Below are 25,546 nucleotides of genomic sequence, written 5' to 3' on the forward strand. Positions count from 1 at the left end.
ATATTGATTTATTTTACAATGATTGGTGTGAAATCATATTTAAATACGCTGTGATTATTAATCGACTCACAATATGTCTGTCACATAAAAAAAAAAAAAAACAATAAGTATCAATTAGTAACAATTTACTATCAGAAACTATCCTTGATATATGTTATACAATACGTAGTAAAATTAACAAAATTATAAATTAATAATTAATAATTTTATACATTTCCGCTTTTGTGATTTGAATTGAAATTCCTTCCTAGTAAAAAATAGAGTTAAAAATTGGAAATTTATGAAAAAAGTATTTTATTCTTTATCGCTTAAATTTTAAATTAATTAACAAAAGTAGGTAGGTATCATAAAAATCTTAATATATAATTTATAAAATAATCATTTAATTTAGCAGATAAGCTTATAGCGGAATAGATGTATACAATAAATTGTATATATATTAACAAAGTTTGGTATTATTTCTGTTAATAATCTACTAATTAAAATATTCTCAAACTTCTTGAAAGATTTATATACATAAACAGTCATTAAATATTTAATGAATCAATAGTAACTTATTGATCCATTAAAAATAATTTAGTAACCGACGATTGTTTTATTAAATTTTAGTAAATCATTAAATTGTTTAATTTTTTATGTAAACTGTGTAAAAATTAACAAACCAATAAATATAATTCTCTACTTTTTTTTAATAAAAATTATAATGTTTTTTTTCTATTAAATACATATTTAGAACACTTGACAACCCTGAATAAAGGTACCGGAAGAAATTATTCTTTTATGCAACATCACATGGACAGAAATTGCTCGATAGAATGTGGTTGTCAAAGTTGATTTTGAATAAAATAATATTAATAACAAATTACACATTGAACCGTGGTAAAAAAAAAAAAAAAAACATGATTAACACTATACTCTTACTTCCTATCTATATACGTATTTTTCAGTATAATGTTCAAGTATATTACAATAATCGAGTATCTAAGTAAGTCTCGACTATGATAAATAAAAATAAAAATAAAAATAAACATTAAATCAGTTTAAAATCTGATGATCAATATTATATTATAGCAATGAAAAATAAATGAAGACCGTGAAAGTACAATTTATATAACATATGTTTATTTCACACGTCAAGTAATAAAAATGTTTTCAATCTGTCATCTACTCGTTCATAATGTTTTCATATTACAGTATGCTACATAATACATATCCACCTACTAATATAATAAAATATAATTTCTTTAACTGTTATTAATATTATCATTTCTATTATTATGGTTATTATTATTGATACACTTGTAAGTTGCAAATAGTTTTATTTAGTGTACGTCGTTAGTCAATGCCAAGTAAAATAATACTTATTAAAGTAATATTCAATTAAATGTAACGTCGGCTAACGAAAGTCTGCGTGTGAAATACGATTTTCATATTTTAATTAATTTTATATTATATGGTTTTAATTTATTAACATTTTGAAATATTAGTGTTATTATTCATTATAGCTGTTAAACATATCACGTAAGCCTAATTTCTTTAAAAATATTAAAAATATTAAATTCCATTTTTATCAAATTAAAAAAATAAGTAGGTATATTAAAAGTATATTTATATAACAAAAATGTATAAATTATTATTAATGATGTAACTTTTTTACTTAATTATAATTAAATCAAACAAATTAATTATCTATTAAAAAAATATCAAATAATAAAGTGAAATAATTATTAGATGAAAAATTCAACAACAGTTTATATATATATATATATTATTATATTATGATCTTAGAAACCAGATAATTCTTATTAAATTTATAGCATCAATGTTTTTTTTTAAACTCAAAAGAGATCTAATCAAAATTAATTTTTAAATATATATAGTGACTTATCAAATATATTCATTGTTCACCCTCATTTTTTTTCTTTAGTAAAGAATTAAATGATTTTTCAATTGATCATTTTAAATTCTGTTTTTTCTTTTTTTAGAATATCTACTTAAGAACTTTATTTTCAATTAATTAGAATTATTTTACCATTTAAGATTTATTCATAACAACTTAAAAATAAAACCACTTTATTAATTATTAAGCAAACAACCTTTTAAATATGCTCATGTATCTAAATTGAAATTAGAATGAGTATAGTTTCTGAGGTATTAATAAGAATAATAGTCCTTAAAAATGGTTTAATATATATATATATATATAAAATAATAATATATTATTGGTCTCGGAAATTCTACAATTTTTAAAATTTTTATGGATCAATATTAACCAAGTCTTTTAATCATAGTCCAAATTTTCCAAACTCATTATTATAAATTTAAATTCTTTAGCAACAAAGTTAAAAACTTTGAAATACTCATTTGAATTTCGATTTAAATACGTATTTTTCAAAAAAATTCATCTACTTAGTAATCTATCGGTAAAAGAGGGAATTTTATTTGAAAAAAATAAGTTGGTAATTGCGGTATTGTTACAATCTAAAAAAAAAGAAAATCCAAGTATTTGAATAAATAACTTTTAAGTAAATATACTTAAAATTTCTTAATTATTAACTTATTGAATAAATAAAAGGAAAAAAATGAGTGTGAACATGCTTAGTGAATCACACTGTATAAACTGTGTATTTTTAATTAAACTAAGATACAAAGATATGATTTATATAAACAAGGTTATGTTGATCTAGTTTATGTATTGCAATACACTTAAATATTGTACACGGTATTAGCTATATACTATAATATGACCAAATATATATTCGTTTGTAAGACCCATAATATGATATATCTACATTCTATCTTAAAGTAATTTTAAGCTGATAACATAGAGTGATCAAATAGAAGCTTACATCAAATTTCTAAGCGGAAACCATTAGTGTAATAAGATCGAAAAATACGTTAGATATATTTTAGATAACAACGTATTGGTAAATATTTTTTTGAGCATATGCAATTAAAAAAAAAAGAAGTTGTTAAGCTTCTATAAATATGTAATATGTATATGATAATAAATTAATATCTTTGAACTAAGATTGATTTCATAAGTTTGTTAATCAACTTCTCATTTTGTTTAGTCATCATACTTTTCTGTTTATTATTTTTGACAGAAATATAAAATAGGATTTAAAATGCAATTATAAAAACGTTTGATTTTTAAATAGTGGAAGTTCGTAAAAAAATAAAAATAATTTCTCATTTTTTTCTGCAGATAATTTACCTAAGCAATTACTGCAAAAAGAACTGTCAGGTTCTCACGGTTACTTTTTATGGGATTGAAATAACAAAGTATATTTATTGTTATTTGATCATATACACTTATATAGGTATGCAAGAAATTTTTGATCAGTGTTATAGAAACAAAATAATATTTTCAGATAACCTTGTGGCTCATATTAATTAAATTTTATAAAAAAAGCAAAAATCACTTTTCATTTTAAATAATTGTATACTTGTTTTTAACACTCCTTAAATATTAAGACTTGCACACCTATTTTATTACACACCTACGTTAAGTATCTATGTCTACGAGTATAATTATCTGAATCAAATCTTATTTGAAATTAAACATGTCATAATAATTTTCAATCTTTAAAATATAATTTAAAGTTATTATTTTCTATTATACTTACATCATGAAGTATTTAAATACATAAAATTATAATTTTACCCGTGTACGTCTTAACATAATTTTTATGTATATTGTTTTCACTTTTTTAAAGCGTATAATTAGAAAACAATATGAATAATTTTAACATATGCTATAACAAAAGCATTATCATTAAACAAGACTTCGTTTTACTTCGTTGCGTTTGTTATATTTTCAGTCAATCTCCAGTCGTCGGTATAACGGTACCGTCGGTACCTACACGCTCGATAAATATGTACCATTATATAAATTATTTGATTAAAATTATGAAATATTATTATGGCGTATAATTTAACCGTACTTTCGTGTTTATCGTATAAAATGTATAATAAAAAACAAAAACTAGATGCATTTTGTCTATAAAACTCTATTAGTAAATATATTATACTACTATGTAGATAATAGTACTATGTAGGCTATATAGGTTTATCGATTATTGGGTCCAACAGTGTCGAAGGCTGCTGTTGATGGTAATTTACTGATATAGGAGTATATTGCTGTATTGTAATAGTATACCTAGCTAATACATTTTTCTACAGTTCTTAGACATCTGAGACGAGGTCACATCGACGTTATAGATAAAGGTACATTTTTGTTTATCAAAATCTACATTATATATCATCTGAAAGACATTAACGCCCGGGGAATGGAATCTCGTGTTTATTATATTGAGCCCATGGCGACGTCGTTTCTGTCATAGGCTTATACGATACTGACTTGTCCACCGTCTATATACCATACATAATATTACACGCTTCGTTTTACCCGGTACCACCTTTATCCTTTTTCGATTAGGCAACACGTCTGTTCGGTATAAAATATTACACACAAAGTTTTCGCGCCACGACGTTGCAATGGCGCTGGTAGCGGATTTATCGTGAAGATTTTCGATTTCAATGATACATTGTACAAAAACAATTATAGCCGTTTCAAGGTGACTGTGAATTTCATAGTACTTCGGAATTTAGATTTACGATTTTCAATATTATTGTTACGATAGGTTAGCGCTCGATAAATAACTCACCAGACGTTGTGTTTACACGATATTAAAATATTATCCATAATATAATACAGTACACGGAGCTGTTCCCTGTCAGGATTATAGTTTCAGAAACAAAAAAATTGAATGTAACTGGCAACTACAACTACACTCGCTGTACTCGTTACGTATTGCTGAAATTATAATATAATTATTATAACATACACATATTACGTATTTTCACAAAAACAAACATGCAAGTCATTACGAAAGTGAAATTTAATTCGTTCTATAATAATTATTATTTGAATACGACCTTGAGGCGTCCCCATCGCCAACTAGTTTTTTTTTGTCGACACACAAAATACGATAAAATAATGGCAACGCTAACATATCGTCCCATATGACCTATTTACTCGATGATACAGTGGCTATTTATAAGGTGAGGGGATTAAGGGGATTGATACTGTTCGTTTAAATCGAGCTTAATACAAAAATATTTCTATAGGTTTGTAATTGTCATTAAATTAAATGTTATCCTCTCCCCTTTGAAAAATATGCCAATCGATGATTTTATGGCATAAATAACACATAACGATATTTAATATTTATAGGTCATAAATTCAAAACTAGATATGTTATTGAACGCGAACAATGGACTGCAGAAAACTTAGAAATGGTTTTATAATATGAATTGAATTTCGTACGCAGGCAAGACAATTTATAAAAGAACAATATACTCTGAGCAAACGGTAGAGGGGATTTTTGGGCTTAATCCCACCAACAATTTTATGAAAATGACAATAATTATAAAAAATATAGTGCCTCTCTTCAAATCTTTAATAATATTTAATAAATCTATACTTTAAATATTTATATTGACTACTGTGTAAATTATAAAATATGAAATCTTCTAAAGTACTAATCTAATAATAATTATTCCAATTAAATATTAACTGTTGCGATTATGGTTTATACATGTGTAGATAATAGGTATAATTAAATTTATGAATATAGTAGTTTCTACTTAATACCTCTTGTAGTAGTATACACACTAGACGCGGGCATTTGGTTTGTAAAGTTACCCGGTCGTCGCGTTTAAAAATAATTATAATAATTAACATATACGTATGAACTGTCGAGTAACGATAAACGGTCCCGAGCGGAGCAAATCAATCATGATAAATGATAATAATTAAACTATTGAACCTAGGTAGAACTCGTATATCATGTACATTTTTATACTTAATTCCGGCTACTGAAAAACTACTAAACCCACCCAACGCCGTGTCATTGACAACCTTTAAATGGCGGTGGTAGTGAGATACTACAAATTGCTTTCAGGTCGGTTTAAAAACTTACACAAATAATACGTTTTGATCTCGTTAATCCCGGCGGGTTACCTGTCTGTCGTTTGCGAGTGTCGCTGGAATTTACGCCCGAAAATGTCCTATTGCACGATAATTTCGAGACGCATTGCCATACAGTTGAACTGAGTAGCGTGTACTACGGACTATTACATCGTCATCTAGATGTCAATTTTACAAAACGATCCGTAAAATACACGGATTACCGATACTCGGGTACGTGCGACCCGGCGACCCATTTGATGTATGTACACGTCAAACGAATTATTATAATATATTATTTATTTTATTCTTGCGATATTATAATATAGATACCTTAATTATTTTAGTGGGTAAAAATACTTATTTGTAAACCTTGAAACGACGCCTAGCGTATATTATATTCATGTAGGTATATAATACATGACGTGTACTTTATCTGTTTAATGTTTTAACGTTTTTAATATTATACTGTCTAAATTTTGGTCGTATTCAATGTAGGTGTGCGTTGATGACGATGATAATAATAATAATAATAATAATAATAATAATAATAACAATAATAATCGACGACTGTCGACCGATGGAAAATGTTCGTCTTAGTGATATGCTCTTAAGGTAATACAATAATAAAATTAAGTATGTCGCCATCATGTAACGATATCGTTGTAATTGTTATATTACATTATTATTGGCCATTTGCACGCTGGACCGATAATATCTCTCAACGCTAACCTGACGGAAATAACAATAACAATTAACGATATAGATGATAGTAATAATAATATTAATAGCTGTGTAGATAATATTTTAATAACAATATTAATATTATGATAGCGTTGCCGTAGAAGGTACGAGTGGAGGTCAAATCGGACAAAAAAGATCTACGTATAATTTATAGATATTATGTTAACGGGCAACCTCCCCGGCAACAGTAGTATCGCGTATTTTAATCATTGTACATTTTGTACGACATTAATTATTTTACTGGGCGAAATTCGCAGAGATTTAGATAACTGTTAGCTAACTCATTTCGCATTCTCAATAATTAATAGTTGTTATGTTATTCAATATATTGTGATATGAGGGCAAATCTTACTTGTATACTTAAAATTTTCACTTTAGTAATTCAAACGCATTTACAGTACCTATCAGTGTACATATTACTATACACAGATGCAGTAGCGCAATGGTATATATAAATATTTATATATAGCAATATAGCTACGCCGGCTCGATTCATTTGTGGTGGTATAACTTATAATATATTCGCTATGTAAATTCTACGCATTTTAAGTGGGTTGGTTTTAGCAAATGAGGTTGAAACGCGGCGACGACGGGCCATTATATGGGTTTTAACGCGAAAACACGACGTGCCAGCCGCCAGGTGTATAATATTAAGTACCTATGTATAGTAACACGCACGTGCGAAAAACATATACGAAGAACAGAAGTACGCGGGAAAAAAATGACCCATTAAAATATTTTATAATAGTCACAGTCGTATGATATCACGAATACCATCGCATAACACGCGGCCAATACGACGAGAGTATAAATGCGTTTTGTGATAATACGCTGTAGATGAAAATCTGTTCGAAACAGAATTCAAATTATTTAACACCACTGGGTGAAAAATAAAAATAATAATATATTAACATATTTATTAACTCAACCTTATTTTGATAGTTTTCTTAGCGGCAAAAACGATTTTCGTTTCAATAACTATGGGTAAAAAACCAAGAACGGTAGTAGCGCGACAGCAGCATTATACCAACACACTCGATCGAGTCGGTCTGTGCGGACGTATTGTTTTATGGTATACGTTGTAAAGGGAGATGGTATTTTGCGCCAATTTTATTACTTGTAATTTGCGCTACGAATAGGTACATTTGAGTACGTATGTAATTTGCGTCAAAATATAAAAATATAACAGTATTTTGCGCCACATAAACAAATTAATTTTGGTATTTTGCGCCACGAAAGTAAATTAAATGGAATATGTAATTTGCGCTACACTTTTTACTTTAATTGCAGTTAGAATTTACCAGCAGATAAATTTATTGATATCGCATAGAATATACAATACTACGTACCAATGGGTGTCTAATATAATTTTTATATTGATTTTGATTTTATTTTTATATATTTTATTACTAAACGAAAATTTACTTATTTAATGTATACGATGTTTGTTTAACTTACATACATTTATTTATAATTTTGATATTAGTGGCGCTAATTATAATTTTAATAAGATGAAGAATGGCGCAAATTACTAAAATCAATTTTTAAATGTGGCGCAAATAACATATATTTTTTTTTTTTTTTTGGGTTGTTTTTGGCGCAAATTACATACGCCCGCTGTAAAAAATGCCACGCTAAATAATTATAATATTATGTGTGGTGAAAAAAAATCTTCCCCGTAAAAATATTTTACCTAGCTGCTTCTTATATCCCCGTCGTCTGACCACTTTGTATTAGATATCTACTTACTACTCGTGCACTGGTTTCACTAAATACATACGAATTTTTGTGCAATGCCTATAGTAAATTGTTATGATGGAAAGGTCTAATCTCGTCATAAAGCCGTCCTTTTGTCGAACGAGAGTTTCAAATTGCGGTTTTACTGTAGAAGGATTGGTTAGCGAGACTTGGTTGTCCAATTATTCGAAACGAACTCTCCATTTCCGCGAGAAAACACTAATATAATAACAATAATAAACAAGTAAAAAGAAATCACCACTATTCAGAACGCATAAACCTCGTACAAAATGCACACATGCACATAATGTATATATTTAATATGTAATATGTATACGCTAAGTTGACGACCGTTGTCATTTATCATCGTCGGATATCTCGGGGCGGTAGCTGTAATCCTTCGCCGGCGGCGGCTACGAAATATTTTACGACTGTGGCGCGTGACCCTGTGAATCCGAATTTAGAAAAGCTCGATCCTTATCAAATAATAACGCGTGCACACGACTCTTTAAGACGGCAGTAGAGGTACTTTTTATATCTAATTTTTTTTTGTCCTTGACCGTTCGAGGAAATTACGACGACGATAACAATATGTGATGGCAACGACTTTTTTGCGACAAATACGACGGCGGCAGCGGCGTTGCTACCCTGCAGCGCATTCCCTTCCCCAGAGGGTGATTGCGATAAAGATACTGCTATGTGTTTAAAACGTATACTGTATTATACATTACACAGTCATTGCGCGGTAATAACATTATATTATAATATAATATAATATTATTATATTATGTATATTATGATCCGGGATCGGTCACGACTCCGGTCACGGTTAGACCATAAAACGTTTGGCAAAAAGAAAAGGAAAATACGAAGTCTGGCGTTTTATTCTATTATTATACGGAAGCGAACCGATGAAGGTCACCCCTACGTATTATTATAATTTTGTCGCTCTAGCAATAATTATCGCCAGCATTGCGTACTATGAATATATCTTATCATGTTATAAAATAATATATAATATTATTATGATAGATATAGTCCGCGAGTCTTTTACCAGTATGATAGCTGATACTATGGGTATGCGGCCAAGGTTCGAATGCGGGCAACATGTACCTATATAGATTATATAACAATGTACGTTTTCGTTTATAATAGCCGTAGGCGTCGGATAACGCGATGTGTTGTATTCTTAGCATCCGGGTGGCGAACTTCAGTTGTGGGCATTGCTGCAATCGCGTATTGTATTTACGAATTTAGATATAATATTATATATCATTTAGCGTGCGCAATTATTTCCGTTTCAGTATTATCACCACCGTCGTCGTTGTTATATTGCTATTAAATATCAGACTCTCCGGACAGACTTGTCGGCTCCACAACGTGTTTGGTGGATTTTTATATTTATCGTACGTTGGTATATAACAGCAATAACAGTCGTTGATTCGACCTTCCATTATTCTCCTAACGACCACATTTGGTCCAAAGGTTATCCCGGAAAACACGCACTTTCAGGGTTTTTTCCACAGCGAGAACGCGCGAGGCTTTTCCTTTTTGTGTTTACTCATCACGTATATGCTCGAGCATTGGGATTTATATTATATTATATTTTATATCATAAACGACAAAGTATTCGTCCGCTGAAAATATTCATATACCTACCTACTCAAAGTAGTTATTTAATCCTACGTAAAACGTTTTGTAAAATACTTACGATTCGAAGGACGTCACATTGACTTTGTTCTTTTTATTTTATTTTTAATATAATAATAAAATATTAATATCGTTATAAATCGATAAAACACCGCGAGCTGACGATGGGACTTGCAGAGAGTGGGGCAACCAACGTCCGTGTCACGCAAAAAAGTTAAATGAACATTTATGTGATGACTTTGGATTCTTTGAAACTTTTCAAGTCTTTGTTGTAAATTTTTACAGAATGCGATATAATATGTGAACAACTAAATTGAAAAATCTAGTTCCGAAAAACAGGTATAAAATATTATTAATCATAGGTAACAATTTCCGAAACCGCAGAATAACAATTTCATTATAAGATTATTTATTATTCCTGTTATTTTTTGAAATGGTTTAGCCTGATATTAATAGGCTTGAACGTTTATTTGATTTATTTATTGTGTTTATATGAGAAAACGATAACTGTCATAAACCAACAGTCCATATTGCATCTAAAAAATGTATTGATATTTCATTATATTAATTTAAGTACTTACAATACGGTGTAGGTACATAATAATATTTTCTTTAGATATAAGTACTTACTACTTATATAATTAAACTATATGTATACTGTATAAATAAGCAATTTATAATTAATTATAATAATACTAACCTATTTGATAGAGGTCATAATTTATAAGGTATATTTTATTTTTTAAACTAGCTATAATAATATACATATATATATATGTATATTGAAAACCAATGTTGTTATTACCTTGAATGTTAATCTCATATAAAATTGTTATTAATTAGCATTTATTTGGTTTCTACAGTGATTGCGTTTTTTTCTCATAAAAGTTAACCAATAATAATTTTTTTTCAACTAAAAACAATAAATAAATGTATTGAAAATTGTATAAAAATAAAAATAAATAAAAAAAAAAACTAAAATAAATAGCCTAAATTATATCAAAATAACAAAAACGACGTTCAAAATATTTCATGTCTACTCATAATATAGGTACTATATACGCAGATAATATTATGTATTTTTGTGAAATATTTATGAATCCTTTTATCATTGCTAACGAAAGTTTGGTTTGGAATTTAAATGGCGTAAAAGTAGGATAAAGAGATCAGTGCCAAACATTTATCGGAGTATATAATATTTTAGCAATTTGTAGTTGTTATATTATGAATAAGTATACCTACATATTATTATGCGCTACATAAACTCGTATACCGCAATGCGTGTGTTAAGTAAAAATAGCATATATTATTTTTATTATTTATTTTTGTTTTTAGTATGTGTATGTAATATAATATTTTTACGTTTTAGTTTTTGTTATTATTCTGTAAGTAGTATGGAAACCTAAAATAGATATTAGAAACATAAACAGTTATTGTCATCTGTTTCCGTCACCTGTGTACCTACATCATAATTTATTTTAAAGCAAACGCACTTTCTACAAAAATAAGGAAATATTTGTAACTTTATACACATCATATATAATAATAGTGTTATAACTTGTATCTCAGTAGGCAAGTAGCTTCAGCACGTTTATAGATAGTAATTAACATGAGGTATACGACCCTAGAGCGCCGCGTTTGAATGATATCTATAGGTATATTATTATACATTTGTATTTTGCTTATTTTTGTACCATTGCCTACATGAGTTGAATTTCATTTTGAATAGGTTATAAATTAATATTATAGTCGTATCGTCTATCAGAATAACTTGTCGATATGTAGTGTACGCTATAATATATGTTTATTTATTGCTTAGTAATAATAATATAACGGTTTTATTGTTCGTCTGCAAAAGAAGTAAACCATTACGGCACTACCTGCATATTATTGTGTCTGGAAGAGATGTGATTTTTTGAAAAGTACGTTTTTTAATAGATAAATCTTTTGATTAATATTATACTAGGACACTAGGAAAAATATGTTGCTTACGAATAGTGTGTGTATAATAAAATAATATCTTATAGACGAATATTCGGTGGGGCGATTATCGTCTGTATGTGGTGGTAATGACAGCGGAAAGGCGTGTTGGGGGGGGGGGGGGAAATGTGTTTTAGTTAATAGGTAAATATATTTTATATTGTAATAATAGGGGCACATTTCGGCGAAATTCCGAATAAATTAATTGCACAAGTTAAATGTTCAACGTGACTCAGTTTGGAATGAGATTTATGCGATTCGCTAAATCCATAATATATTAATGCGTTGTACACGTCGTGAAAACCTGGTATATCATGCCGTACAAGCTCCTATTCTGTTATACGTAAATAATAACGTGACGTATTAATTGCGATTGAACTGTAGATCTGTGTTGGTATCATACTATTATACACCTAATAATGCTATAATAATTACGATTATGAAACCATAGCAATCAAAAGGCTTAATTTAAAATATTCGAGTAGAATATATATATATATATATAATATATATATTGTTGTTCGTTTTGTCTTTGACTTTGTATTATGATCGTTAACGGTCGCAAATAATATTACCAATACCGTCGGATTGGTGCACGACGGATATTTTTTTAAAACATTTTTACTGTGCTGATAAATACGTTCATTAAGATTCGAGATTACCTATTCAGGAAGTGTGTGTCGGCACGATAACCGAATTTTCGCAATAAATTTACGTAAAATTAATACTATAAACTGCAAGTGCGTGCGCTTATTAATATTGTTATTACTCAGTAGTGGGAAAATGAAAATAATATATTGTTATTTCAGGCGGCAACGTGTGCTGGAATGTCTAGAAATAATTTACCGTGAAATTCGCTGTCGGGTGCCAAAAGGCACCAGTTAAGTGAATGTATGAATGTGTACTTGAATCACAGAAACTCGGATGTGAAAAAAAATCGTCACGCGTGTACCTAATCGGAAATTAAAATATAATTATAACTGGCGTATGTTAAATAGTATATGCGATTGTAAAATAATATTATTTCTATTGTTGAGTCCTTTCGAGTAATAATGTTATCTTTTTTGTGGTTTTTGAGTGGAGAATTGTGTGTGACTAAGAGAATGTCGTGGTTTAGGTGATTCAAGGTTTAAATGCACTAATTACACATACGCGAACTCAATGAGCTCATACATATTTTCAAATGATACTTCGACTATGTTAATATTTCTTTTTTTCTGGGCTACAAGAGTTATCGCTAACTCACCTCACACTCATACAAAGAGGCATCGTGGTGGGCGGGTTTAGTTTATTATATATTATACACTTAAAATAACATGATTATTATAATTTATAATATTGATAATTTATCATTGATAAACAATGAAGGCCTTGCTACATTAACTGGAAAACTCGACTTTTTAAAAATGTCCAGGGAGACTATCATAAAATTATTCTAAATTTCATTTCTTTCCTATTAAAAATAAATACCAAAATTAAAATATCATTTTCCAAAAATAAGTCATTATTGGAAATACTACGGACAACTGTCCGTGAGATTGTTATAGCAACCTAAAGCCGTACATATTTTCGGCTAGTGTAGGGGTTATGAAATCATTAAATAAAACCAATATTAAATATTTACGTTAAGTCACGTAATTTTAGAAATCCTCTCGGTAGATAAACCCTTTTCCCAAGATGACGGCGTTGTAGCAAGCAATTAGGAATTTTAATAATATCATGATGACGTGATCTTCGGGAGTGGGTGGTGATTTTTTTTACAGTTTGGCGAATAGTTAAAAGTTTGTGCGTAATAAAATAATATATATATAATATATTATATGTATATGATACGTAGCAGTGACGTTTGGAGTTCACAGCTAAACATTATTATATAAATAAAGATAATACTAACCAATTAGAAGAGTCACGATTCATCTATCAATTATAGAAAAAATGTCATAAAATATTACTGTCACTTAATCATGATTTTTATGTTCGCGATTGCGTTTTGCCAAATCTTGGTGAAGACAACAATGTTTTTTTGACTTATAACACACGTTTGCAGGTATCGAAGAATATTATAATCATCATATTCAAGTGGTCGTTTTCGCACAATTGATTTAAATCGATCCTGAGGTCCGTTTCACAGTTACGCATATCATAAGCGTGCGTTTCAGTTTACATTGCTTTTAGTTCATAAGGAAATAGCTATTGATACGTGCCATTATACTGATATCGTGGATGTTTCGAGTGAATTTAAATAATGTAAGCTAAAATGCGGCTCTCGCATGTATGACGAGGCCCAGTGGCTGTGAAATGACTGATGAAATATTGAGACTAATTTATTTTCGTTGTCTGTATCGTGATTCGTGATTGTATCTTTGCCATAAAAATATCATCTCCACGTCTTTACAATCCACAATGTATGCAAAAGTGTACACTGAGTAAGTTGATTGTTTTTGTATATTATCATCTGATAACAAAACGGTGTATACTTTAATTCTCAGTATACGGCGAGTTAATACATTTACTCAAAAACGTTAAAAATGTGATTTATTTAAAAAATGATATAAATGTTTGATAAAAAAAAAAAAAAAATTCTATAACGTGTCACCAACGGGGTGAATGTTATGTGGAACTGTATAATATAATATTGTGTGTATAGGCGTACGATTAATTGTTTTCGAAAATTCGTCGTCATTGGCATTCTTCAACAACGGTATAGATATTTATATCATAATAATAAATCAATTATGATTCAGCAATAGCGGTATAATATTGGTCAGACCGAAAATACTTGCTAACCGCGCAATGGTCACGTTCGAATAAAATAATTAATGTTCGCGAACAGACAGAGATCGTTGACATTCTGACTGTAACCTGACTAGCGATGTAAATAAATCGTTTACCGTACAACACTTCACTATCATAACATTATTATGCTAAGCAAATCATTTTTTTTTTTGTACTTTTACTCAAGTCCTACGTTTTTTGATTGATTACAGCGTACGTATATTATATTATATTCGTCGTGACACATCAGTGATTTGCTGTGCGCGATGACTACCAGCCGGCACGCGGTCGCCGCGTTCGCCATCCTGGCGGTCGTCTGCTGTTCGATGCTTGTCGTTCGCGGCTATGAATCCGGCGCTCCGGTGCTAACGTGCCGTACCATGATCCCTGGTCACGGTAAGGCGGCTCAAGTGTCTGCTGCCCCGTACCGGATAGTGCCGTCGGATAACGCCACGTCGTCAAGGATCCGCGTCACCCTCACCGCGCCGCGGCCCAACGACTACTTCATCGGATTTTTGATTGAGGCTCGATCACCCAGAACCGGCGAGGATGCAGTCGGATCGTTCGTCCAGGTGCCGCAGGACTCGCAGACGCTCGATTGTAACGAAGTGATCGTAAGTATACAGTCTGATGTTGACAATTAAATTAATAAGTAATAACGCAAAATAGGAGATAATCAGATATATTTATGGATCATAGTGGATTGGCGAGTGCGGCCACTACATAATATCTGCATAATTTAAGTTAAAAATCCGGAACACTTGGATAATATAACTTTGGAACAACCTATCGATTTTTCTAAGTAAATGATGATTTTTTTTGTAGCAAAAACGAAACTATAACTTTTTTTCATTGTTAGTAGAGCCAATTTTGGCACTCTGAATGTTACGTTTTTCAAGCATTTTTATTTAAAATTTGATTTTAAGTCCATATTTTAACAAAATTATTCGATTTTTGGCGTAAATACTTGTATTGTGAAACGTTTAAAGTGAATAATATATAATAAAAACCATTTAGATTATTAAATTTGAATGAGTTTTGCACGCTTAGATGAAGAGGATATGATGATATGTACCTACTTGTATATACAGGACAAATCGAAACGCAATTGAAGCAGACGTAATAGAAACTAGTTGCATACTATTATATTATATTGTTATAGAGCAGGTGTTGTAAAATAGTGAAAATAATCGTTGAATTGTACGTACTTAGTTGTTTTCTTGTTATGATAACGCTAGATTATCGCAATAATGCGTTCTCACGAGTCACGAGCGAGATGTATAGAGTATAGATCAAGGTTAATCTAGTTGATTCCAACATAGAATAATAAAACTAGGTTGTATTTTGTTGAAATTATAGTATGAAATACAGAACTGACTGAAATTTTGGTTATTTTTATTACTTTTATATTTTTAAAAATTGTATTGTATAAAATGTGTTATTATAGTGTATTGTACAATAAAAATTGTAATAAAGTTTCTTTTACACAAAATAATTCTAGCAAAGAGATAATTATATGATAATCCTATTTTTAGATATGTTTTGAATACCGATTGTTATTTAATATGTTTAAATTACAGTGATTTTCCTAATAGATTCAATATTAATGTTTAGAGCTCGGGCGTGACCCACAGCAGTAACACGAAAAAGAAATCAGTAGAATTCGATTGGGAAGCACCGAGAAACTTTGACGGACAAGTGAATTTTGTGTAAGTTTTATTTTATTAACACATTTTACACAATAATATTCTGAATTCAACAATATTTTATGTTTTTATTATTACGTAAAAATAATATCATATGATTATAATATGGACAAAACTAAATATATTTTTTTATGCAGGGCTACTGTGTTACTTGATTACGCAACATTTTGGGTTGGAATAACTTCGAATCCAGTTCAGGTTAACAGTGCAAATGGCGGGCCTCCGGTAACCGGACCTACAGAAATCGGCAGATCAGAAAATGTAAAACCACTTTAAAAATATATATAATACGTATATTTTATAGATTATATTTACTATTGTTATCGTATCATAAATTGAGACAATACTTAAGCAATGTTGTGTAAACGTTAATAGGGTCTCAAAGAAATCGAGGCAAACATTTACGATGGTTGTGGAAAAAATAAGAACTGTGTTGGAGCTCCTCTTGGTTGCATTCAAACGATGAATTGCCGAGCAGTTGTAGCTTTGATGCCGTCGAATGACAAATATCAGTTTGAAATGATGGCCCGTGATAGCCAATACGTGGCTTTTGGACTTTCGGACGATAATAAAATGGTATATTATTTAAATATTCACCGATTTAAAATGTAGTTTAAACATATAGTAATTGTTAGTTAAATATTCAAATTACATATTACCTGTCCTTAGAAAAGTATTACATTTTTAATAGTCACGTCATACATTATAACAATACAATTATTTTTAACACATAATAAATTCTGAACAGTGCAATTTATTGTAATCCAATTTTAATTTATTTATGATAGGTTGGCCCATTAGGTAAATATAAATTCTTGTCTTCTAAGTGTTTTCAAAGAATTTCATTGTGAAACTTTTCTTAATTTTAACGGATAAACAAATGTTTGTTTTAATGGTTTTACATTTAATATTTAATTTAAGATTTTAATCATAACTTAGAAAACTCTTGAGGAAAACATGTAATGTAATAATTTACATGATGATTAATTAATGAACTTTATAGTTTCGTATGGTAACTTTTTAGTTGTAATCGATAAAAACAAAAAAAGGCGAATAGTTGTTTAAATTTGTTACAAAGTAAAATTAGTCTAAAAACCTACAATATGACGTAATCGTTATAATATTTATATTACATATTACATAATGCTTTATGCAGATTGTATTTTTCAAAATAATATTAAACTTATCTGTGATAAGCATATTTTTTTGCGATATTTACATTTTTATATAGTAATTTATCAGTTAAAAGTATCGATTGTGATTTTAAAAACAATTGATTTTCACCAAATATTATTTATTGTGCAATAGTGTGCGTTCGTTTAACTTAAGGTTTTCCAACAAAACCTTATAATATGCTTTTATTCATTAGGGAGGCGATGGCGTTGTCGAATGTGTTCATAAAGAGAGTGGCCGTAGTAACAGCGTAAGTGTTTACAAATCGTGGAATGTTCCCAATAGAAAGCAAAACCAACGCGTTGAAGACTTGTCGGGCGTGAGTTTGGATAGCGCCTCAATCATCGACGGTGCTATTTACTGTAAAATTGTTGTGGATTCCGTTTTTAAAGTGGAAGACAATACATATGACCTGGACAACAACGATTATTTCGTCCTGTTGGCCGCTGGCGCCTCGCTAAAAAGTACGCAAATTGTAGCAAAATAAAAATAAACGTTTGGTCCTAATAACAATTTCTATTTTAAAACCCTCGTGCAGCGTTCAGCGTTGGTTACCATGATGTAGCGTTCATAAGTAGCCCCGACAAGAGGAAACTCGGTCAGTTGAGAGCGGCTCGTGTAATGGACCCGTTTTACGACAACTGTGGTCAGACGAAAACGTGTTTCGGATCGCCGGACGGTTGCTTGTCGACACAGGACTGCGCTGCTGTGACAGCCGTAAAAGTCGAAGGGACCAGATACATGTTTGAAATGAAAGCTAGAAACGCTGCTTATGTGGCCGTCGGTATTTCGGATGATCAAAAGATGGTAAGTGAACGTTATACATTATAATTTGTAAAATTAATTATTATTTTTAAGGAAATTATGTGAAATTAAATCGTATATTATACCTAAAAAACATACAAATAAAAATAAAAATGATAACAATTTAACAAGACATTTAATTAACTGATTTAAACACAAACCAATACTTACCTAATCAATTATTTACTAAAAAAAAAAAAAAAAAAAAAAAAAAAACATAGTAAGAGAATCGAAAATAGTGCCAATTATTACGGGGTTCTAAAGGTATATTATAATTTTTCAATGATGGAAACAACCGAAATCTTTGATTATTTTAAGTGGGAAGATGTTGAAGGTTAAAAGTATATTATTCATAGTACAGTGCGAACAAAGCGGAATTGTTACGAAAAAAAATCGAAAGAATGAAATGGAAGACGTTAATAGCCAAGGCATAGTCTTGTAAAATATGGGCGACTTGTTATTGAGAACCTGGTTAAATTTTAGTTGTGGATCCGAGGACAAAAACATGGATAGTGACTGTTTTGTGGTCGATCATTGTTATTGTTATTATATTATTATTTATTAAAATCTCTACATTATTGTCGTAATATATGGATATAATAGTCACGTATTCGACAATGTAAAAAATCGAACGAGTTACGTAATACAATGCAAATGATTCTATTTTAATGACGTTAATTTTTTTCTTCTTTCAGGGAGGAGACAGCGTCATGGAATGCGTCCACGAAAACGTCGGTACGAATCTGGTTAAAGCTTATATGTCATGGAACGTTCCTAATCAAAAGAGCAACAAACGTTTAACAGTGAGCAGCATATTTTTGTCTCTAAACATGGCATCGGTGCTTTAAAAATGTTTGTTATATTCACTTTGTATGTTTATAGAGCCAAAATGGACTCACACTATTAAACTCATCGTTTATCGACGGTACGATTTACTGTAATGTCGTACGGGACGCTGTCACTAAAGTAGAAGGAGTCAACTATGATCTGATCAGAAATAAATACTTTTTACTGATCGCCGCCGGAACATCGTTAAAAGGTAAAACAGATGAAAGACATCTATAATAATAACAATAATGATGTCGATGATGATAATAAAAACAACAGAAATATTATCATAATCTCAGAAAAAAATAAAAACAAATAAAATTATAACTGTAATTTATTAAATGAATGTGTTATGTGCTTGAACTCCAGAACGGAGTGTTGGCTACCATGACTTGGCCTATACCTCAACCGCCGAGTCGAGTGCGTTGTCGGAAATCAAATCATTGAGAACCTCGTCAAAGTTGCTTTTGAGGTTACACGGTTCATTTATGATTGTCGCGTGGATTGGAGCGGCCAGCATAGGTATAGTCGTCGCTCGGTATTACAAACAGACGTGGGTCGGAGGTTCGTGTTGTTCCAAGGACTTGTGGTTTGGGGTAAGTTGCTAAGAAAGCGTTTTGTATTATAATAATTAAATTGATATTGTACTGTACGTATTATATATTGTACACTGCAGTTTCTATATTTACTGTTGTGTAAAAAACAAAATTTTCATTTCATATGGTTTTAACTAAACCGGGATAATAAAATCGAATCTGTGATTATTTTATTTTACCGTGCGCATATTTATAATAAATATTGTTTGATAAAATTTGTATCGCTAAAATATAAATATTATTCTATTTGTATTCAAATTTCCAAAAACATATTTTTTGGGTTTTAAAATACGTATAAATGCACGATTTGTAAAAATTCACTGATATATTATAATAATAGTATTTGTTATAGAATAATATAGTATTATGCTGTGTCAGTATATGATAAAAACAATAAACATGTTATTTTATTTTTCAACCCACAGTGGCATCGTTTGCTAATGATGTTCACTTGGATCCTTTCATTGGCCGGGTCAGCTTGCATATTTGTGGAACTTGGCGAATGGGTGTCCGGTCCTAGTCAAACGCACGCTCTTTTAGGAGTTGTCACTACCGTGTTGGCATTTTTCCAGCCAATTTTCGCAGCGTTCCGGCCGCATCCTGACTCATCGAAGAGACCGATTTTCAATTGGATCCATTGGCTGGTTGGAAACGCCGCTCATATATTCGCCAGTGAGTAGTCTTCTCGACGTATTTTTATTTTTTATAATCCCATCGACGATTTACGTCTCTCATACGCACATTCGTGTTTTTTTTATGTTCGTAGTCTTAACCATATTTCTTGCTGTCTCACTCAGCAAAGCCGAACTTCCTGCGTGGATGGATTGGATACTAGTGGCTTACGTAGGCTTCTACGTTATCATTCATTTAATATTGTCGGTAAGCACAAACTACACTCAATGTATATATTTATGTTACAGTGTTTTTTACCAATTTATTCGTACACTTATTGATCATTTATCGATTGAATATTGTGGTTTAGATATCCGGTTGCTTGAGTGAAAAATCAGGAAGCATGCGCATAAACACGTTTCCTATGAAAGATCTTCACAACGGAAGAAGTCCGATGAGCTACGAACAACACAAAGATGCACCGGTTAGTGAATTGCCAAACCAAATCTGTTATAATATTATGTTTTCGATAATTTACATATATATATATAAATAATATATATTGTATCATTATATTATTTATATATGATACATTTATTTTTTTTACGAAATCTTAATCACATCAATGCATAATTATTGTGGCGTAGTGTATGCACAAAATATAATTAGCATTACATATTTATTTTTTATTATACATAATACTTTTTTTTTTTAGCATTCTGGATTCCGAAAATTCTGGCTGTTCATTCACGTGCTGTTTATTGTTATAATTACATCAGCCTTAGTATTGATTGTTATTTTTGCCCCGATTGAGACTAAGTTAAATTCTCTTCGGGAACAGTTTAGTTAAGAGTTAGCAAAAGATTTTGTAATATTTGTACTATAAATTTAATTTACTTTTTAATTGATTTACTTTTTATATTATTATTTATTAAACTAAAATAATTGTTTTAAATACAGAATTTTACACATTACCTGAGTAAAATGTACAGATATTCCAATTATTATTTTACCATGTTATAGTAACCTACTAAAACGCAGGTTGTTCGAAGCTTGTTTTATATTATCTACAATGTTCACATGATTTCATGTAAATCCTTTTTGTAATTTATTGACCATTGTAAACCGTTTTATTCGTCTATTTAGATTTACAACATTATGCGTAGGTAAATAAGGATATATTGGTGTAATGGAGTATAATATATTTATTTTACAACAAAGATGTTATACAATATATTACATAGATAATGTAATTATGTAACAACACAACTAATAACTATACTATGAAATGTGAAATTTAAGAAATTTCTAAGTTAATCTTACGAAATTTTAAATAGGTACATAAAAACTACAATGGTTATTTAAAAATTAAGTTCATTAGTAATAATTAATATTCATACAATATTTCTATTAGAGTAAACATATGTATATAATATAAAAGTTGCGTTGCAATTGAATATAAAATTTTGTAAAACGCAGCTCCTATATTTTTTTTTTAAATGTAACGTTTTTAATAATATATGTTAACATAATAATAGATAATATAGAATGAAATGATTTTATACAATAATCTGTAGTTCACATTTTTAGTGTTTTTTTTTTTTTTTTAATATCCCATAGTTATAGTTGACGATATATTAATGTGTATTTATATCATTTTATCATATCCACGTAATTGTCAGAAGATTTGTGATACATTAGCAAAAAGTTATTATGTTATATTATCGTAATAGTATGGTTTTGAAATTTCATCAGACGAATCATCTTAATATTATAATTAATATTAAAATCAAATGGTAATCAATTAATTTTGAAGTTAACAATAAATGCATTTTTTGTAATATGATGTAAGTTACATACATTTATTACAATTTTTTAAGCGTTATTTAGTTCATAAAATTATTCGAAATACGATATCGTTGTATGACATTTTACTGCAAAAAATTATTACATTTACATAATAAATGGTTTTTCATATTTTATATTTAATTGTATCCCTATCTAATATTGTTAGTAGATAAAACAAATAACAAATTCTCTAATAAATTGTACTACTACGGTAAAACGTATATCTAAGTTAAAGTATGAGTATTTATTATTTAATAATAAAGTTAATTACTAATTACACAGTGTGGATCTACACTGAATTTATAACCACCATTAACATTATTAACTTATACTGTGTAATCAATTTAAGTTAAAACCCATAAAATAAGTAATTCACATTATGGGAAAAACCTAAAATTACGACTGTTATAATATTGACAAGTATACCAATAACCGTAATTTTAAAACAAGCAATTTAATATTATAAATCAGGGGTCTCTAAACTACGGCTCACAGCCCGTGAACAAGTTTTAACCAGCCCTCCAAAAGATGGTAAGAATTCAAAATAATGTGTAATATTTAGTTGTTATTGCGTACACGTGTCAATTATCACTTGTATTGGTTGGATCATAATTTACGAGCTGAACGATTAGATACATTTAAACTGTAAAAAAGATTAACCACATTGTCGAAATTTATAGACAACGTCTGTTCAGTTATCTCTACGTTTATACTTACGTTTTTAGCGAATTTATTAAAACACTTATTTATTTTACTTACCAATTTAAAATTTACTTACTTAAAACGTCAAGAAGAGGACCGAAAAGAAAAATAGATTCAGAAGGTTTTATTTTTAATGAAAAGTTAGATTATTTGTTAATTTATAGGTAACCAAATAATATGTTTAATTAGATAAATTGCAGTAACTTCATAATAATTTTTCATCATAACAATTTTTATTTAAAGAACAAAATAATATATTAATAAGGATAGTTTTTGTACTTCACCTTTATTGGAAAAAAAAAAAGTTTATTCGTGGTAGTTTAATAAAAGAATGCGTCATTTAAGCAGTTATAGAAATGTATCCAGAAAAAAATTGATACTTTTAAAAATATTAGCCTTTTTGCTTATACAGTCATCCGTAAAATTTACGATATTATTAATAATTTAAATTTTCAGGCTTAAAATAAAGCTCAAGAATTCATTTCGCTTAGCATAACACTTGACGAGTCAACACATGCATGTGACACGTAGCAGCTACTTTTGTTTATTCGCGATGTTAATAAAGATTTAGAAGTTTCAAATGAACCACTTTCACGCATTAAACTACAACAAGCATAGGCATATTTAAAGCTAAATAAAAATCATTTTTACAGCATAATTAAAATGAAAAAATATTAAATATATTACTAGTAATTGTGAAAAACATTATGTGTGATACAAAAAAAAAAAAAGGTTTAATTGATCAGATATTTACGAGTTGTGAAAAATAATATTTAAAATCAAAGAATTTGCTTTGTATTATTCATCAGCAGTTATTGTTTGGAAAACTTTAAACTTGTCATGTGTTATGAATCCAGTTATATCAACAATAAATTTTATCCACTCGAGTTCACTTTAGGCATCGTCAATTTCAAGACTTTTTGAAAGAAATAGAAACAGAGTATCTAAATATACCATATTTTACAACAGTCCAATGGCTTAGCTGTGGGAAAGTCTTATCGCGATTTTTTGAGCTAAGAAATGAAATAAAAATATTTTTAATAGAAAATAATTGATCCATTACTTTTACTAACAGATTGTAAGTGGATTTGAAAATAAGCTTTTTTTTTAGTGAATATCACATAACATATGAATGACTTCAATCTCAATTCATCACAACATAGAGGTGTTTTCGTTTGTAATACCTATTTATATTTTTGTAAAAGTATTTAACAAGAACTTATTTTATTTGAAACTCAAATTTTAAAGAATTATTTTTCTTTTGTTTTTACAAAGACTAGAATAATTTATGTATACATCGATGCATACGTCAACTGTTAACATAAATGATTTCTAATTAAAAAATATTAAGGGTATAAAATTATGTATAGTGTATAAATATATAATTCAACATATAGATTATTTCATGTGGTAGGAGATTATGTACTTAGATAATCTGTACATTCATAAGAAAGACCTTTATTCCTTTCATTATTTTATGTTAATTATTATTATTATTATTTTTATTAAACGACACAATTGAGTTTATAAACGTTGGTGTATTTATAAATCTATGCGAGTGTGACGAGATTATTGATTTTAAGAGATAGTGAATCCTAAGTAATGTGTTTTGATGGTTCCATTTATGTGTATAGTTTTTTTCCTATTTTCAATCCAGTGGTAGTTAATGGGGAGAGGAAAAAGTCATATATGTATTCGACAGGTGAGATGGAAAGTTTCAGGTATAGTAAATTTATTGTAAAATAAATTATTGTGTAACCTAACTAAACCTGGTAGAATTATTTGAGATGTAAGAAAGATTATGGTTTTTGGTTCGTTTTCTATATTCATACGGATTTTTGACATTTGTTCCAGTCGTTTATCTAATTGTATATTTTGCGGGATGTCCATATGTTATTTCATTAAGTTGTGTGTCCATTCCTCCTGTTAAACCCGATTGTGAGAACTGCGTAAGGCTAAGTGAATTTGTAGGGTTTTATTTGTTTGTTGGAAATTCAGCTTGCGGATTTACTCACGAAGCATAAGTGATTTTGTCATCTGTGAAAACATTTCTGACTTCTATTTGGTTTTGACTAATTGTTAAAGACCCAGGAAGTTTATTTATATTTTCATGTTTTATGCATTTTTACTAGTGAATATTCATTATATGGTCGTATCCTTTTTTGTTGATATCAGATTTAAGATAATAGATATGTAATTTAGAAATAATATCCAGTTTTTTAAAACGTTTAGTATTGTTTGGTGAGATGTATGAAAGGGCATATATTAGATATGATTTAAATTTGATTAATAATTATATTATTATTTATTTTTATTGTTGGAGTATTTTCTATAAGGAGTTGAGTATTTGTTTATTTGAAAGAAATATATAAAAAGGGTTACTACAGATTCTCGAATAAAATTTGATATTTTTGAGG

General features: G+C 29.2%; 1 protein-coding gene across 2 annotated transcripts in view; it reads left to right on the top strand.

Moving 5' to 3' along the window:
• Positions 1-21,483, top strand: part of LOC112596669 (putative ferric-chelate reductase 1 homolog) — a 42,164-nt gene extending 20,681 nt beyond the window's left edge. The window contains exons 2-14 of one of the 2 annotated variants that reach the window (XM_025342431.1): positions 15,073-15,474; positions 16,475-16,569; positions 16,704-16,827; positions 16,942-17,142; positions 17,936-18,203; positions 18,278-18,546; positions 19,239-19,346; positions 19,426-19,582; positions 19,741-19,967; positions 20,393-20,639; positions 20,734-20,846; positions 20,950-21,063; positions 21,295-21,429. In XM_025342431.1, coding sequence (XP_025198216.1) covers positions 15,127-15,474; positions 16,475-16,569; positions 16,704-16,827; positions 16,942-17,142; positions 17,936-18,203; positions 18,278-18,546; positions 19,239-19,346; positions 19,426-19,582; positions 19,741-19,967; positions 20,393-20,639; positions 20,734-20,846; positions 20,950-21,063; positions 21,295-21,429 — 2,406 coding nt within the window. In that variant the 5' untranslated portion in view covers positions 15,073-15,126. Of the gene's footprint in view, positions 1-15,072; positions 15,475-16,474; positions 16,570-16,703; positions 16,828-16,941; positions 17,143-17,935; positions 18,204-18,277; positions 18,547-19,238; positions 19,347-19,425; positions 19,583-19,740; positions 19,968-20,392; positions 20,640-20,733; positions 20,847-20,949; positions 21,064-21,294 lie in introns of those variants that run through there. The other variant, XM_025342432.1, reaches the window with a different exon arrangement.
• The last annotated feature ends 4,063 nt before the right edge of the window (positions 21,484-25,546 follow it).

This window comes from Melanaphis sacchari, unplaced genomic scaffold (assembly GCF_002803265.2).
Source record: "Melanaphis sacchari strain LSU unplaced genomic scaffold, SCAv2.0 Contig33_pilon_pilon, whole genome shotgun sequence".
NCBI lineage: Eukaryota > Metazoa > Arthropoda > Insecta > Hemiptera > Aphididae > Melanaphis > Melanaphis sacchari.